This window comes from Varanus komodoensis, unplaced genomic scaffold (genome assembly GCF_004798865.1).
Source record: "Varanus komodoensis strain SLA01 unplaced genomic scaffold, ASM479886v1 scaffold7_3, whole genome shotgun sequence".
Classification (NCBI taxonomy): Eukaryota; Metazoa; Chordata; class Lepidosauria; order Squamata; family Varanidae; genus Varanus; species Varanus komodoensis.
In genome coordinates, this window is record NW_025336480.1 from 18,750,754 (window position 1) to 18,766,180 (window position 15,427).

At 39.9% G+C, this 15,427-nt stretch overlaps 1 protein-coding gene across 1 annotated transcript in view; it reads right to left on the minus strand.

The window, feature by feature from the left end:
* The window catches only part of CCT4 (chaperonin containing TCP1 subunit 4), a 19,901-nt gene extending 5,036 nt beyond the window's left edge, over positions 1 to 14,865 (minus strand). The window contains exons 1-12 of the mRNA XM_044454151.1: positions 14,564 to 14,865; positions 13,410 to 13,462; positions 10,303 to 10,392; positions 9,944 to 10,052; positions 8,583 to 8,725; positions 7,550 to 7,671; positions 6,976 to 7,108; positions 5,598 to 5,737; positions 3,834 to 3,930; positions 3,300 to 3,410; positions 955 to 1,085; positions 631 to 865 (exon numbers count right to left, since the gene is read on the minus strand). Of these exons, the coding sequence (XP_044310086.1) occupies positions 631 to 865; positions 955 to 1,085; positions 3,300 to 3,410; positions 3,834 to 3,930; positions 5,598 to 5,737; positions 6,976 to 7,108; positions 7,550 to 7,671; positions 8,583 to 8,725; positions 9,944 to 10,052; positions 10,303 to 10,392; positions 13,410 to 13,462; positions 14,564 to 14,705 (1,506 nt within the window). The 5' untranslated portion in view covers positions 14,706 to 14,865. The remainder of the gene's footprint in view (positions 1 to 630; positions 866 to 954; positions 1,086 to 3,299; positions 3,411 to 3,833; positions 3,931 to 5,597; positions 5,738 to 6,975; positions 7,109 to 7,549; positions 7,672 to 8,582; positions 8,726 to 9,943; positions 10,053 to 10,302; positions 10,393 to 13,409; positions 13,463 to 14,563) is intronic.
* Between the last annotated feature and the right edge of the window lie 562 nt (positions 14,866 to 15,427).

The window sequence follows — 15,427 nt, forward strand, 5'->3', positions numbered from 1 at the left end:
GCCGGCTGGAGCTGGGGGTCAGACTAGATGGCCCAGGAGACCCCTTCTGACTAGTTCTGTTTCTATGTCATAAACATGCCCTAGATGGCCAGTATTCCCTTGTAGCCACACATTAGTAGCTCAGAAGTGTTGATCTTGCTTTTAGGCAATTGTCATTACTGATCTTTTCATTAAACCACTGTTGGTAAGCTTTCTCAACACAGGATTCTATTCTAACTCTGATAAATTAATAATTCCCTCCTCCCTTGTTTGCATCAATTCAGCTATTTGTAACTCATTGCAAGCAACTTCTGGAGTCATATTCTATGAAGCCTAAAACGTGCTAATCTAGTATCAGACTTCTCTGTTGGGTAAAATTCAAGAGTAATTGTCGTATGAACATGGATATTATTAACTAGGTCAGGATCTTCTTTCTGACTAAGAAGCAAAGAATGTATAGCCTGAGCACAAGAAAAGAGATTAAGCTAATCTGTTCCTTTGTACTTGCTGCCAACTAATGCTTGAATAGTGGCCACATGTTGCCTGCTACTGAACTAAACCCACAACAGAGTCAATTCCTACATTAAAAGGCAACATTTGACAAGCAATCGGGTGGTAAAGGGTAGTATTTGTTTTGTTTCGCCACTATACCTTTCTGACATTAATGCCAGCAGTTTTCTCTCCTTGTGCGTGTCTGTTTCTCAGCTCTGTAACAGTAGAAATAGGATTCAGGCCTGCATTTTCAGCCAGAGTAGATGGAATGATTTCCATAGCCTCTCCATAAGCACGCACACAGTAAGACTCCATGCCACTTAAGGTACGAGAAAACTCATTCAAGCGTAATGCCAACTCTATTTCTGGTGCTCCACCGCCTGCAATCAGGGCTCTGAAATTAAAATTTTGCAGTTTGAAATGTTAAGAAGTACTTGTGAAATGGAATTATGATTCTACTGATCCATGATGGTGTTACAATACCTTTTCTTAACCAAACAGCGGATGACACACAAAGCATCATGAATTGAACGCTCAGCCTCTTCAATCACTAGTTTGTTGGAGCCACGTACCACAATTGTTACTGTTTTGCTAGGGCTAGCACACCCTGTAATCTGAAGTGCAAACATAGAATTATTATAATACCATTTTTGGCAGTATTTTTACTATTACAAGGTTACTTCTATAACAGCCAAACTATGCAACAAGGGAAGTAACAATGGCAATTCAAACTTGAATACAGAGACATTTTGGCAATTTCTACTAAGCCGTGTAGTTTCAAAGACAACCTTATATTGCAGTACACAAGGAATTAGTACTGGAAGTGCCATGCAATGTTATCTTCCTAAAATTTAAATAGCAATAGCAGTTATGGCAAGTACCAAGATATCCTCAAATCCATTAATCAACAATTATGAAATAGATGGCATGGCCTAAAAATCAACCAGGGTAACTGCACACCTCTGATCATCCTATAGGCATGCAGATGTTATTGTTGCTCAAGAGAAGATGGTGTTGCAATTGAAGTCAGTGGGCTTCTCTTCAATATTTGTCAGAGAGGCTCTTTAATATTTGACTACTGAAGGAGTTGTCTGCCCATCGCTCTTCTGTACAGCCAAAAGATTCCCTAGGCATATTTCCTAGGCATACATTAACCTGCCAAATTGATTCAGTGTGGAGATGCCAAGATTCTATACCTGGTCTGATAGGAGATTGTTGTCTAGGTTACTGGTGATATTATGAGTGATAATGACCGTCAGAGTCCTTGCCAGTGTAAAGCAGTAAATCCACAATGTCCCCATGTACATGTGTAAGGACCAATACACCCAAGGATGGCCTCATGGTTTCCATGAACTCTTCAGTCATGCCAGACAAGTTTGCCTCAACATGTACATACAAATCCCCCAGAACATTCAGCATCAACAACTTTAACAAAATGCCCCAAACCATCTCCATCATGTTATCTACTGAGCAACCAAGTGGGTGGTACAAAAGTAGGATGAGGAAGAAGTGGCTGCCACTTTCCCAAGCTGGCAGGAAATGAGATGCAAATGGAGTCTATTAGTATGTGTATCCACTTCTCCACTTACTATCCACAAAGTCTTTTCCCACAGAGCAGAAGATGCCCAATGGTAATTTCTTCCTCTTTTACAAAAAAATTATCAGCTGCCAGCCTCCCCAACTGCAAAACAAAGCAGTTATGGCAGAAACCACACCAGAATCTGTTTGTGTGGTGACTGTTCGGCAACCGTGACAGACCAGATGAAAAGGAGATAACTAATGTCAGGAAAGACAGAATACTACGCTGTAGGTACCCACAGTCTGTGGGAGATTAGACTCATCATATATGGCACACCCACCAACCATTCTGTATTAAGGAATGCTTACTTCACACTTGTGTCTAAAGATCTAGCTTACAGGCGTAATCAATACTTTCTAGCCACAACTACTGAGAAGACCATGGTCCTTGACCAGATGGAAACCTGATAACCATCATTTGCCCAGGCAGTTGAAGAAGATCACTGAGATGTCTATTAGGGTCTACCCTTCAAGTGTGTTTAAAGCTTTAGGTGGTAAGAGCAGCAGCAACCTTCCCACTTAAATGGCTGGGTCAACAGAAGCTTGTTACTCCAATGCTACAACATGGATGTTTTCCATGTGCAAATTAAGACACTAACTTTGAATTGTAAGTTCCTCGATGGCTTGCCCCATCTTAAGTTAGAGCCTAGTGCAGGGGTCCTCAAACTTTTCCATCAGGGGGCCGGCTGAAAGCTGCCGGTACTGGGTACAGGCCATAAAGGTGGTGCTGGCGGTGCGTGCGGACCAGCATGGGGGTGGCACGTGCACGTGCGCGCACTGGGGGGGGGCGCGCACAGCGAGGCAAAGTGAGGCGAGGTGCAGGTGGGGCAAGGTGGGCAGCGCCGGGCGCACGCGTGTCAGGCCCAAATGGGCATGGCGGGCCACATCTGGCCCCTGGGCCGTAGTTTAAGGACCCATGGCCTCATGCCTTCCTTGTCCCCTCATACAATCTCCTGATATCAGTGAAGGATGGCCTAAAAAGACACTGTCTTTTTGTCAGCAAGAAGCCAGAGTGTTCTCTCAGTAGTTCCCCCCACCCCCAGAAATGCCACACTTTGACAACATGTCACAGTGTAAACATCAACATAATTTGGCAACAATGAAAACTGTTTTTGGGGTCAGTGCTACAAAATGGTAGAAGGAATGGGGATTTTAACGTGATGTAATTCTACTCTGTGTGATAGTTTTTAATTATTACTTTCAAGTTTCATAAATAATGGACTACATGGTTAAACAAGAGTTCTGCTTACCTTTACTAGCTTTCCAGATCCATTTAAATTGACCTCTTCTGCCAATTCAGCAGATCCCAGCATATCACCAGTGAACTGATCAATATGAGCAACTGGCTTTGTTCCAATGGTCTTTTAAAAAATAAATACACAAAGAGAACACAAATTAGGGAAGGCAGACTATGATTCAGTATGCTCTGTTTTAAATACATTAAGCTGCTATTCACTTAATTAGGAAGTTAAGTCCAAATGGACTTTCTTTCTAAGCAGACATGCAAAGGACTGCACTGTAGGAGAGTTCACAAGCCTCTTTCAGAGACACCTTGTTAATCTGTTATTCCATCTTACTATTTGCTTGGGGGGAAATGAGACTAGTAGCAACAGTTAGGTATTTTACATTGTTCCCTGCTATAGCCTATGTGCAACTACAGTATAAATCTCAACACAGTGTAATTCAGTATTATTAACAGGTTCAGTGGCAGATTAGCAGGACTACTATCTTCATGAATCAAGTATTCACTTGAAACGGAACCCCCTAACATCACCTCATCTTACCTTACATATAAACTCAATGTCTTCTCTTTCAATATCTTTAATCACCATGATCTTCATCTTGTTCAAGAAATGTAAGGCTAGATCACTTAGAGCATCCCTGAAATCAGAACAGTAAATGAGCTACAAAATCAACTACAATCTCAGCATAGTTATTAATGATAGGGAAATTACTCTGAAAAGGCTGAGGATTTCACTAAATTCAAGACACACATGTGTTTATTCTGAGGTCAATTGGGGGTCCAGGGTACATTATGGGTTTTGAGCTCTTCCCAGTATTCCCTGATGAACCTCCTATGCCTCCCTCTGATTTACCTGGCTTGTTTCTCTAACAGGAAAATAGAGAGAAATCTCTCTGTACACCCAGTTTCTAACAAACTGCTCTGGTTTTGGGATATGTAGATCTTGCTAGTGCCATTGTAGCACTAAAAAAATCACATTTCCCATATTATCTGAATTAGGGGTCTCCAACACAGTGCCTACATGCACCTGGCAATGATGCCTGAAAAGGAATCCCCAATATGGTACCCATGAGCATCTAACAAACAAAACTATTTTCTTTATACATCCACAGATTTGTATGAAGTGCATACAACTTTCAACAATTACACATAGGCATCAAAAAAAGTGAACTAAATATCCAAGTTAGTATCCATCTGGAAGTGGCATATAAATGTCAACTATCCAAACATCAAATGTAAGCACCTCAAAATATTGCATTATAGGAATTGTTAATCTTTCCAAGGTTGTAGTATCAGTCTTTTGCTATCGAAAGGGAACAGGAATCCATTTACACTGACCATTTGTTAAATTTCCATGAAGCAGGCAGGTAATCTAAGAGAGCATGTGCATCAGTGAATATTAAAAATTATTTCATTAGAAAACTGGGGTACAATAATCACCCCACAACAGAAGCAACTACTCAATATTGCCAAGACATACTAGTTTGAAAGAAGCACTGGCTGAATTGCACTGCCAGCAATTAGCTGAATTAAACCATCACTTGTTAAAGAGATATTGCAGTATCCAACAGCCATCCTACAAAGGTTTTTAATGAATAACACACAGTCTAAGATCCATGAATGCAACAGACAGGCACCAAATCAGGGACCCACTGGTTATGTATTTTGTAGTTGTGCCTACAGCAGTTTCTAAAATCCTCAAATGGTACTATGGAATAAAAAAAGTTGGGGATCCTGGTCTAACTTTTAACTATAGTAGTGAATCAAAAATCAGCAATGGAAGAGTAAGGCTGTCACCATTCATTCATAAAATACAAAACCCTGCATCACTTATGATTATCTTTTCTAAAGATTAAGATTCAAATCAGGTGAAAAGTACCACACAGAATGATGTTTGGTGTTTCTTAGTTAACATTCTTAGAATTAATTTCCAAATATGGTATGCATATTTACAGAACAGTTTAAAGAAACAAGTTTCAGAGAAACTCTTAAGTCTTGCAGTTCAACTGAGAGCCAGTGTGTTGTAGTGGTTAAGAATGTGGGACTGGGAATCAGGCAAACTGGGTTCTAGTTCCCACACAGCAACAGAGCTATTTGGGTGACTAGCCCAATCTATGCTACATGGTTGTTTGTTGTGGGGATAAAATTGAGAGCAGGAGAGAAATTATGTAAGCCATCTTGAATTCTTTGAAAGAAAAAAGGCAGGCTATGAATCTAATAAATAAATAAATAAAGCCAAGAACCATTTTAATACTAAATCCTTACACAATGGTAGGCCTAATACAAACTATTGGGATAAGCATACCGTAGAATAGATTTCTGTATGAGCAACACATTACATCCAGCCTTCTTAATTTGTTTAATTAAATTCAGAATATAGGCTCTCTCTTCACGCAAGACTCTGTCCATTTGAGTGTAATCGGAAACGACAATCTGGTTATCCATCTAGTGAAGGAAGAAAGAGACAGTGTAAATATCGGAGTTTATCTGCAAAATAATATACAATTCAGTGTCTTCAGTAAAGTAATCAACAGCAATCTAAGCAATAAAATGTCCCTTTAAGTGCTGCAATCAATGGCAGATTTTCTTTCCTGTGCCAAGACCTCTTTTCTCATGCAACCTTAATATGCATGGAGATTCACTGTAACCCACTAGTCTCCACTGGTTCTTAAGATTCTTGCAAAGAATGCTAAACTAGGCTGCCTTGTCCTGCACAATAATTCTATGTTCTTAACAAGGTTTCTTAACACAGTTTAAGCACACTTTAAGACAGAGTTTAGCAGCACAATGCTGGCAGACTCACTGACACCTGCCGAGACCCCAAAGTCTGCTACCAGACTGCTTGAGTTCTCCTCCAATTACTATGTTAACCCTAATTCTTCCATCTTCCAAAGAGAGGCAACAGAAGGGGGGGTGCAGGGGGTGAGAATCCTGAGAAGAGATGGTGAAAAATTTTGTGGGCTAGGGGAGCTAAGGAAAGGTAAGCAAAGGTGAAAGATACACAGGAGTTGCAAAATCTTGAGTCATAGCTGGGAAAGGTGCCTGATTAGTGGTGGTAGTGAGGAAGGGACCAGAACACTGCCTTGAACAGAAATTAGGACAAAAGTTTCTTACCAAAACTCCACTTTGAGGAAAACCCTTCCCCACGAAGGACCACTGAAGCAACTCTTTGAGGGACTGCTCCCCCAACCCCTATTGCTCAATTGACATGAATAGGTGAGGAAGGCTTCTGCCAAGAAACAGCTTCATGAATGGGGGAAGACCATTCCTCTTTCAAGTCAGAATCTATAGTGCAGAATTCCCAGCATTTTGTGGTAGAACATGTACACCACAGCAATTTTTCAAATTGCCAGATGTGCCCACAGACCCAAAAAGTTTGCCTCTCCCTGCTTTAAGCACTCTTATGTTGTAGATTTAACATAATACTGATGGGCTACAGAAAGTTTACTCAGAGCACAATCTACTGCATACCAGCTCAAAAGCAAGTTCCACTGACATCAAGTTCCAGGTAAGCATGCACAGGATTGTAGCCATAAACAGTAACAAAGCAACACGTCACACAAGAGTGAAATCAGGTCATTCCTATGTTAAGCTTTTAAAAACTGTAAGGAAAGTAAAAGTATCAAATCTATCCTAATCTGTCAAGATGAACATTCACTGAACAAATTAATAAGCCAACTTACATCTGTTTTTGGAGCCGACAAGCAAAACTGAATGAGACCTATCTTAGCTTTTTCCACTCTTGTTACACCTGTGCTGGCCACCTTCTGTGTGAGGACCAGCCCCTCAACCAATTCACAGTCATCGATTGTTCCCCTAAAAATAAATATTCATTAAGCAAATAAACCAACTGAAGCTACAATAGCAACAACATTCAAAATGGATACTTTTGGAAGATTCCTACTATTATTAACAATAATACAACAGGATCCCCATATCCACTGACTCAGTTACCACATTTGCAGTTAACCACAGTTGACCAAAAGAGAAGACATAAAGTGCTTCCTGTAAGCAAAAATTCTTGTTTTCAAAGAGAAATGAAAGAATCATGTGCTGAGGTAAGAATAAATGAAATTATGAAAAATGAAATTTACTGTATATAGTATAGTATATATCATACAGAGTTTGCTATTATCTATTATCTGCTGCTTCAGGCAACCCTTGAGGGGCTTGGAACTGATCTCTGTAGATGCAGAGGTTCTGCTGTAATTTTATTTCTATATTGTCCAAAAGCTTAAGTACTAAATTACTACTTACCCAAGCTTTTTAACAATTTTGATATCTCTAAGATCCACACCGGTAGCTGTAGATGGATCGATTACCTTCATCACAGCTTCCACACTCATTGGAGAAAGCAGACTAGAATACTGTGATACAACCTGCAGAAATTGATAAATAAATCATATTTAACTCAACATGTTCTTTTAAGTTTACCATGATTCCACAAGAACTCAACTAATACATTTCAACTTATTCATGTTTTTGCTTTTATAATCCTAGGTATTTTGCATTTTCTGTTATCTCAGTTTGCCCACTCCAGTTTAAATGAGTTTATCCTGTGAAAATGAAACTTGGCATTATTCCTATTTGGGGGGGATTTCATCACCCCAGACAAACCTGCAGCTATGTGTAACAATATGATCAAGCAAAAGAAAATGTTTGGCATATTAATCTTTGATTAATATTACAATAGTTTAGCTGATAAACTACATCAGCATTAAAAAGCTTTCCCTCAGTGAATTTTAATTCTGCTTGCTGAATTGAGTTCAGACTCTGAGCTTTCCAAAGAGATAGAGATGGCCTATAGTTAAACCTTTTGTGCCTCAAAATGTGTCATTTGTTTGGGGTCACAAAAGTATCCCCAAACAATTCTTGTGCAAGTTTAGGGACATTTTCTCCTCCCAGGCATGTTTTTGTTTATAGAAAGAAAACAGCAGAAGTCAGTAGGCTGAAATTTGGGGACATTTTTGTCTAGGCAGATTTTGACAATGTCCTAGAAGGACTAGTATAGATCTAGTTATATGAGAAGTAGACAATGTAAGCCAGGAACACCCCAAAAGGCAGCATCAAATATTCTTACCTATTTTCCTTCAAACAAGATATCCAAAATGTTATGATACAACAATATTTAAATAGTTTAGCTCAAATCTGAAACAGCTCCTGCCGTTGATGTGACACTGATAAGCCACCTTGGATTCCTCACAAGAGGAAAAAAGTTAATACTCTTATTTAAAACACACTGGCTGTGCCACAGCCACATGCTTCAGAGTGTTCTCATTTCTATGCCCACCTTTGAATTCAGTGCAGTAGTTGCACTGTTAAGGAGGGTTTCTCTGTCACTCAGCTCAACAGGTTGCCCCATGCTGGTCAAGACTTCAACACCTTTATCCAATGCCTTCTGGAATGACTCAGAAATTATGGTAGGGTGAATTCCTAGTAAAAAAAAATACAAGTTGTTATACATTAGTTTACAAAAAAATCCTAGCAACATCTCAAAAATGAAAACCAAGTTTAATGAAATTTTTTAAAGCGGGAAAGCCTATTCATTTCTTTTGCCTTGACTAACAAAAGCAAAAAGAAAAGCAATCCATTTTTAACTTGGTCACATATGCACACACAAAATTATGTTGGAGCATACACAGAGCTTGAAGCCACCCCCTCATGGAACACAATACAACAGGGAAAAATAGTTGTGAGAGCAGGAATGGAGAATTTTTAGCCCTCCACAAATTCGCCATCAACTCCCATCATCCTTCACAATTAGCTGTGCTAGCTAGTTGGGGCTGATGGAGGTTGTTGCAGTCTAGCCACATCTGGAGGGCCTCATGATCTCCACCCCAATGTTAGTAAATTTTACAAGTGTATACAGATAACCATCAGTAGCACTGACAAAATATAACTAATGGCTAATGGTGAATATAACAGAAGCGGAAAGACTAAGGAGGCCACAAACTGAGCACGCAAGGTTAGCTTACATTACAACTGACAACAAAAATTAGGCCACAGTAAAATCTATTAGGGCACAATCCAAAACCTTCCACCATAGATGCACCTGAGCCTCTATCTCTAAGGCTTACATGCACTGAATAAATGAGATACAAGAGGAACAATCCTCATGGCTGCCCCATCTTGTCCCATGCATTTTATCTAGACAGCCATTTCCCACCATCTAAATAAAGCAGCATACCAATAAGAACCAGCATAGGCCACCCACCCTGGCCTCTTCTCCTTTTGGAGGCCCAGCTGCTCCTTGAGAAAGTAGCTGGTATTGTTCTTTTCTCACTGAATATGAAGGGGGTGGGACAAGGACTCAGCCTTTGAAATAAGAGGGTCTCAGAGCTAGGGTTCCAAATAATCCAATGGCCCCTCAGCCATGTCAGGCAGCTGTAAGATTGGACCTTTAGCCAGCCAACTTTTGTTATTTGGGTACAAAGGAGAGTAACAAAATCTGTCTGGTTTGGTTGTTCTGGAAGGGATAGTTGATGTGTGTAAAACAGCTAACCAAGTAGTAATGGCTATTAGGTGACAAGAATGCTTTTCATCTTCGCGTATCTAAGTATGCTACGGGGAATCACGATGAACAAGTTTAGTTTCCACATATAACATAAATGCCCAACATTTATATAGCTATTTTAGCAAGATTAAACATACCTTTCTGAAGAAGTCTAGAACAGGCATCCAAGAGGGAACCTGCAATGACCACAACAGATGTAGTCCCATCTCCAGCTTCTATATCTTGCGCTTTGGATAACTCCACCAGCTATGTGTTTTCAAAGGGTTAAAAAAAATTATTTGCACTATACTGCAAATAACCCTAAAATATCATACACATATATTTTCCTAAGCACTCCCTGCAAATTAAAAGCACCATGCAACCACACAAACTCTGGTTCTACTTCAAACATACTACATGCTGTTATTTTCTACAGGGAATGGCTGCCAAACTGGAAAGGCATAAACATTTGCATAGTTTGACATCATTTTGAAACCAATATGATAGCTTTACTTACCATCTTGGCTGCAGGATGAAGAACCTGCATCTGCTTCAGAATTGTTGCCCCATCATTTGTGATCGTTACATCTCCTTTGCCATCTTGAATCTGGGAAAGCACAACCAACCATTTTTGTAAACCAAATCAAAATAGAGAAATCTTACAAATAAATACAACTTGTTTAAGTGTTTCTTTATAGTACATAATAGAAACTTTTTCACGAAAGACTGCACTTAATTTATTAAGCTAACGTTCAGTCTTTGCCCCTTTCCAACTGTCCCTGTACTTTAATAGGCTCCTTCTCATTCTTAATACAGTGGTGCCTCATACTTCAAACTTAATTCATTTCAAGAGACCATTTGAACTCTGAATTGAAGTCCAAAGCAATGTTCCCCATTAGAAATAATGGAAAGTGAATTAATCTGTTCCCAAACCCTGAACAATACCCATCTTTATAACCTTAAACAGCAAATACACATAATTTATGGTAGTAGTAACACAATTAAATGCCAAATTTATTAATTAAAGTTTGGAAAGGCACACACTGAAAAACTCTGGAAATGCTTGAAAAGGCACACACTGAAAAACCCCACCCAATCATCCCCTAATCTGATGCCAGGGCTTTGGAGTTCCCATTGCTGGAAGAAAACGCATGCCACCTATTCAGCAGGCTGGTATAGAGCACATCAATGGCCCAGCACACAGTCTGTGCCAATCGAGGGGGGCACTGAAAAGGACTGAAAAGACATGCAGTTAAAAGGCACTGAGAACAATCCAAAGCCAAGTGAATGGATGAACTGAATGATGGCTGAAGTAGAATTCCATAGCTGAACTATGTACTGCGAGAAAAAGTCCTTCCTTTTTAATCTGTCCTGAATCTCCCTCCATTCAGTTTAATGGAATGACTGTACTGCAAGCCATTGTACACCAAGACCTGGAACACAGTAATGACATGGGAGTGGTGGGGGCAGGTAACTCAGCAGAAGGCCCCGAGTTCAGTTCCTACTGTGTATAAAAAAAAGAATCTGAGGTTGTAGGGCAGAGGAAAATCCTGTGCTTGAGACCTTAGAACAGGACTTAGGCAGTTAAAAGGCACTGAGAACAATCAAGGGGGCAGTGAGAACGATCAGGAGGGCAGGCAGTTAAAAGGCACTGAAGAGACTGAGAAGGCAGCAAGAAGGATTGGGCGAGCAGTTAAAAGACACTGAGAATGATCAAGGAAGCAGTGAGGATTGGAAAGGCAGGTAGTTAAAAGGCACTGAAGAGATGGAGAAGGCAGTGAGAAGGATCAGGAAGGCAGGCACTGAAAAGGCACAGACATAAGACATGAATTGGTCACACAACTGATGATGTTTATGCAGCAACCACATTTTTTTCACAGTGCCTGCAGGTCGAACTTAGAAGCATTGTCCAAACTTCAAAGAGATTTTATCTCAACTCTAACATTTGAACCCTGAATCGTTCAAAATTAGAGCTGTTCGAACTGCAAGACACCACTGTATCACAAAGGGCTACTTCACACTTTAGCTAATATTCGACTTGCCAGAACTACACTAATGTTTTCCACAGTACAAAAGGGAAGCGTGTTAGATGTACACCTCTCAACACCTAGCTATACCTATCACAGGGCCTCAATTAGGTCACTGCCACTCACCCATGCTTTAAGGTACCAGTCTGTAATTCACATTTTGTGTTTGCTATGGGAAAAAATTGATAGAGTTGTGGTAAACAATTGCTGTATGAAGGAGCCCTTTTTGCATATATGTCAAAAGTTATATTTATTCCATTGTTTTTACTCTCTCTTCTTGAAAAGAAAGAGTATGTCCTTCAAGTATTCTGCATCCTAAATCCATTTACCACAAGTCTTGTTGGAGTACATGATCCTTCTGTATGTGTGGCAGGATGAGCTGACTTAAAACAAGGCAAATTAAATCAGTGATTTAAATTGGGACTCCAACCAACAAGGAAAAAAGTTTCCCAATGAAATTATTCTATATACTTTCTCAACCACTAAGCCATGTTAATTTACAACTAAATAAAAGTACATGTACATCATTTCATTAATACAAACAGACTTGACATCTCTTTATCGCACTTTATTTTTCATGTTATCACTTTCACTCAGGGTGAGAATTTTTAAAATAGTCTCATAAGCCTTTTTTAGAGCCTACATCCATGACAGTTTGAAGAGAATACATGTCTCCTCATAAATAATTTCCATTCAGCTTGATGGAACATCCTCCCAAGTTAGTATAGAATTGCAGTATTAGCATGAGAACACAAAAGGATGTTTAATGGACAGATCTGTGGGTGTTTGTTTTTTGCTTCCCCGCTTCACTCCTTTCTGCTTTACTCTCTGTTGCCCCCCCAAAAGTAGCAACAAAAATGAAATATCCATGATAGATGCATCAAAGTAAAGTTTGATAGCTACTAGGCTAAAAAAAGAAGAAAGAAACAGTTTTACATTTTTTGAAATCCAAATTTTGGGGACTTTAAATAATCAGTTTTATCCACCTTGTATCATTACTACTATCATTACTAATTGTTTACCTCAACACCACTAACCATGCAAGCAATGAACCATAATCCTAACTAGTCTATGATACTTTAGTCAAAGAAACTGAAAGCTCATAACTTTCAAGAAGCAAAAGGTATTAGGCTAGACAGAGTAACTCTCATTTAATGAAAAAAGTGAAATTAATGCTTAGATTTCATTCATAGGAAACTTCAGTGTTACAGAATTGTAAATGTTATATGTTTATATGTTTTTGAAGCTATTTAATTGTAACTATGTTATGTTCTAAGTTATGAAAAATAGTATTTATTTTGAAAAATTAAACATTTAATAAAAAATCAAATTTCAGAATTCAAAAATCCATTTTAAAGCTTTTAAAACCCCATTTTTGCACAACCTGATAGCTGGCTTACATGTAGTTATTGCTAACTAAAATTAGAAATTCCCTAACATGAAATCTGCTTCAGGAAAATTTTCTTTCAACTCAATCTTTCCTCTCTGCAATGAGAACATGTAAAGAAGATACAGTAACTTCACAGCAGTAATGGCTGACACCATGGGAAATCATAAACACTGTTAAAAAACACCTAGTATACACCTCAAGACATACCATTTTATCCATTCCCTTTGGTCCAAGGCTTGTCCTAACAGCATCTGCAACCGCTAAAATGGAAATGAAAATATAATTATTTTATACCAAACTATTATCAGTCTTATAGATTTCCTTAACATTGTTACAACATTGTTCGCGTTTTCAAAATAACCCTTCAATCCTAGGCATGTCTACTCAGAAGTAACTTCTGCAAAATTCAAAGGGGGTATAGAATTGCTCTGTTAGACACTATTTATTCTGTTTTGCATCTACAAGTTTGAAACTTTATTTTGTTTGCTAAGAAACAAACTTATTAAATGCTTAAAAGGAAAATGTATACAATTACTATCACCCATACTATGCTAGTGCTAACCCCCCAGCTCTGTGCCATCATTATTTGAATTTTTAAAACACCGGCCTATGCATTAATACAGACAATTTTGCACAACAATCCACTCTATTCCTGGGGCTTTCACCACTGAGCCTGTTTTGTCTCCCCTTCCCGTTGAACTCATGACCCCCTTTTAGTAGCTTCCACCACTCCCTTCTTCCTATTTTGGAACCTGTCCTGCAGTGCCACTAATAGAGCAGCCACTAATGGTTCTTCACCTATGTGTTCTCAATTATTTTTTAGATGGCACAAACATGTACAGCTATTTTTCCTTTTTATTTTGGAGGGGGATTATCAGTCTTTCAGATGTAAACACACACACAAATCCAATTATCTAATTTAACCTACCATCGCATCACCAATATGTATGGCACATTGCAAAGATTCACAAACAAAAATACACTATCCTGTCAGACTACAATACTATACAGACCAGCTGGGGAGGAAAGTCCAAGTAAAATCAGTGGGATCTACTTTCGACTAAACATTTCTGGACATCTTGCGACTGTAAACGAAGAGAAACACCTTCCTCCTTTTCCCTTTCTGTTCTGTCACAAAACCATCCCCAGAAAAATGTGACTTGACAACCATCAGCCCTTTGCGCTACACCATCTTAGGGACGGCCAATGGAGCTTATGCAGAGTCGAGGGCGCTCCAATGCAAGACTTAGCAGGAGTGGAACCGCGGGGCCCGGGAAAAGATACTGGCCGTTTCACGCCCCCGTCTCCCCTCCCGAACCGGCGACAATAGGAGAGTCCCCGTCCTAGCTTGGCGCCGTTACCTTTGCCCGCAGAAATGTTGCTGAAGCGAATCTGGGCGGGCTTATCCCTGTCCTGGTAGGAGCCACGGTGGTTCCCGCCGGAGCTGCGGTTCCCCGCGGCCGCACTCATAAGGGCCCCCTTTGTGCTCGCGTTCTCCGGCATAACTGCGACCCAGCGCCGCTCCGATGCCCCCGATGGAGACGGATTACTCTCCGCTCTGGTGGCAGCCCTGCAAGCAAGCGCTTCCCGGCCCACACGAAGCTTCCAGAACACGCGAAGACGAGCCGGGAAAGAGGACCCTTCGACAGTCGCTAACGGTGGAGCCGGACATGACGGCCTGAAAAGGGCTGTTTATCGCAGGTGCCTGTCCTCCGTTTGTTTTGTTTTTTTGCTCTGGTTAAACTCTGAGAAAGGGAAATATAAATTAGGGTCTATTGGAAAGGTACTTCACAGAGGATGAAATTCTTGCGGCTTCGGACAACACGGAACATAAAGGAGGCCTCGCCGAAAAATTTGAACCGGCGAATGAGTTAGCCATCTAAAGCCGTACCTTCCAATTTAACCATTTCCTGTTCTTTGTTCTTTCAAAACTACGCCAGGAGATATTCCTCTTCCAGAAGGCTTTTTAATTGTCTCATTGCATTATTCTTAATTCTTATCTCCACGACTGATCTGATTCAGTATTGTTTGATTTTTGGGGAGTAATTTTATATCGGATGTTTTAATGCATTGTGTTTCTTGTAGTATGTTTTCATCTGCAAGTCGCTTTGATTTCACTCTGTGGGGAGCAAGGCAGGATTGCCATCGCTAGACTGACATCTACATAGTGCTCCACATCCTTCAAGAAGCGAGGGGCTTGAAGGCTATGATTCATTATAAGGAGA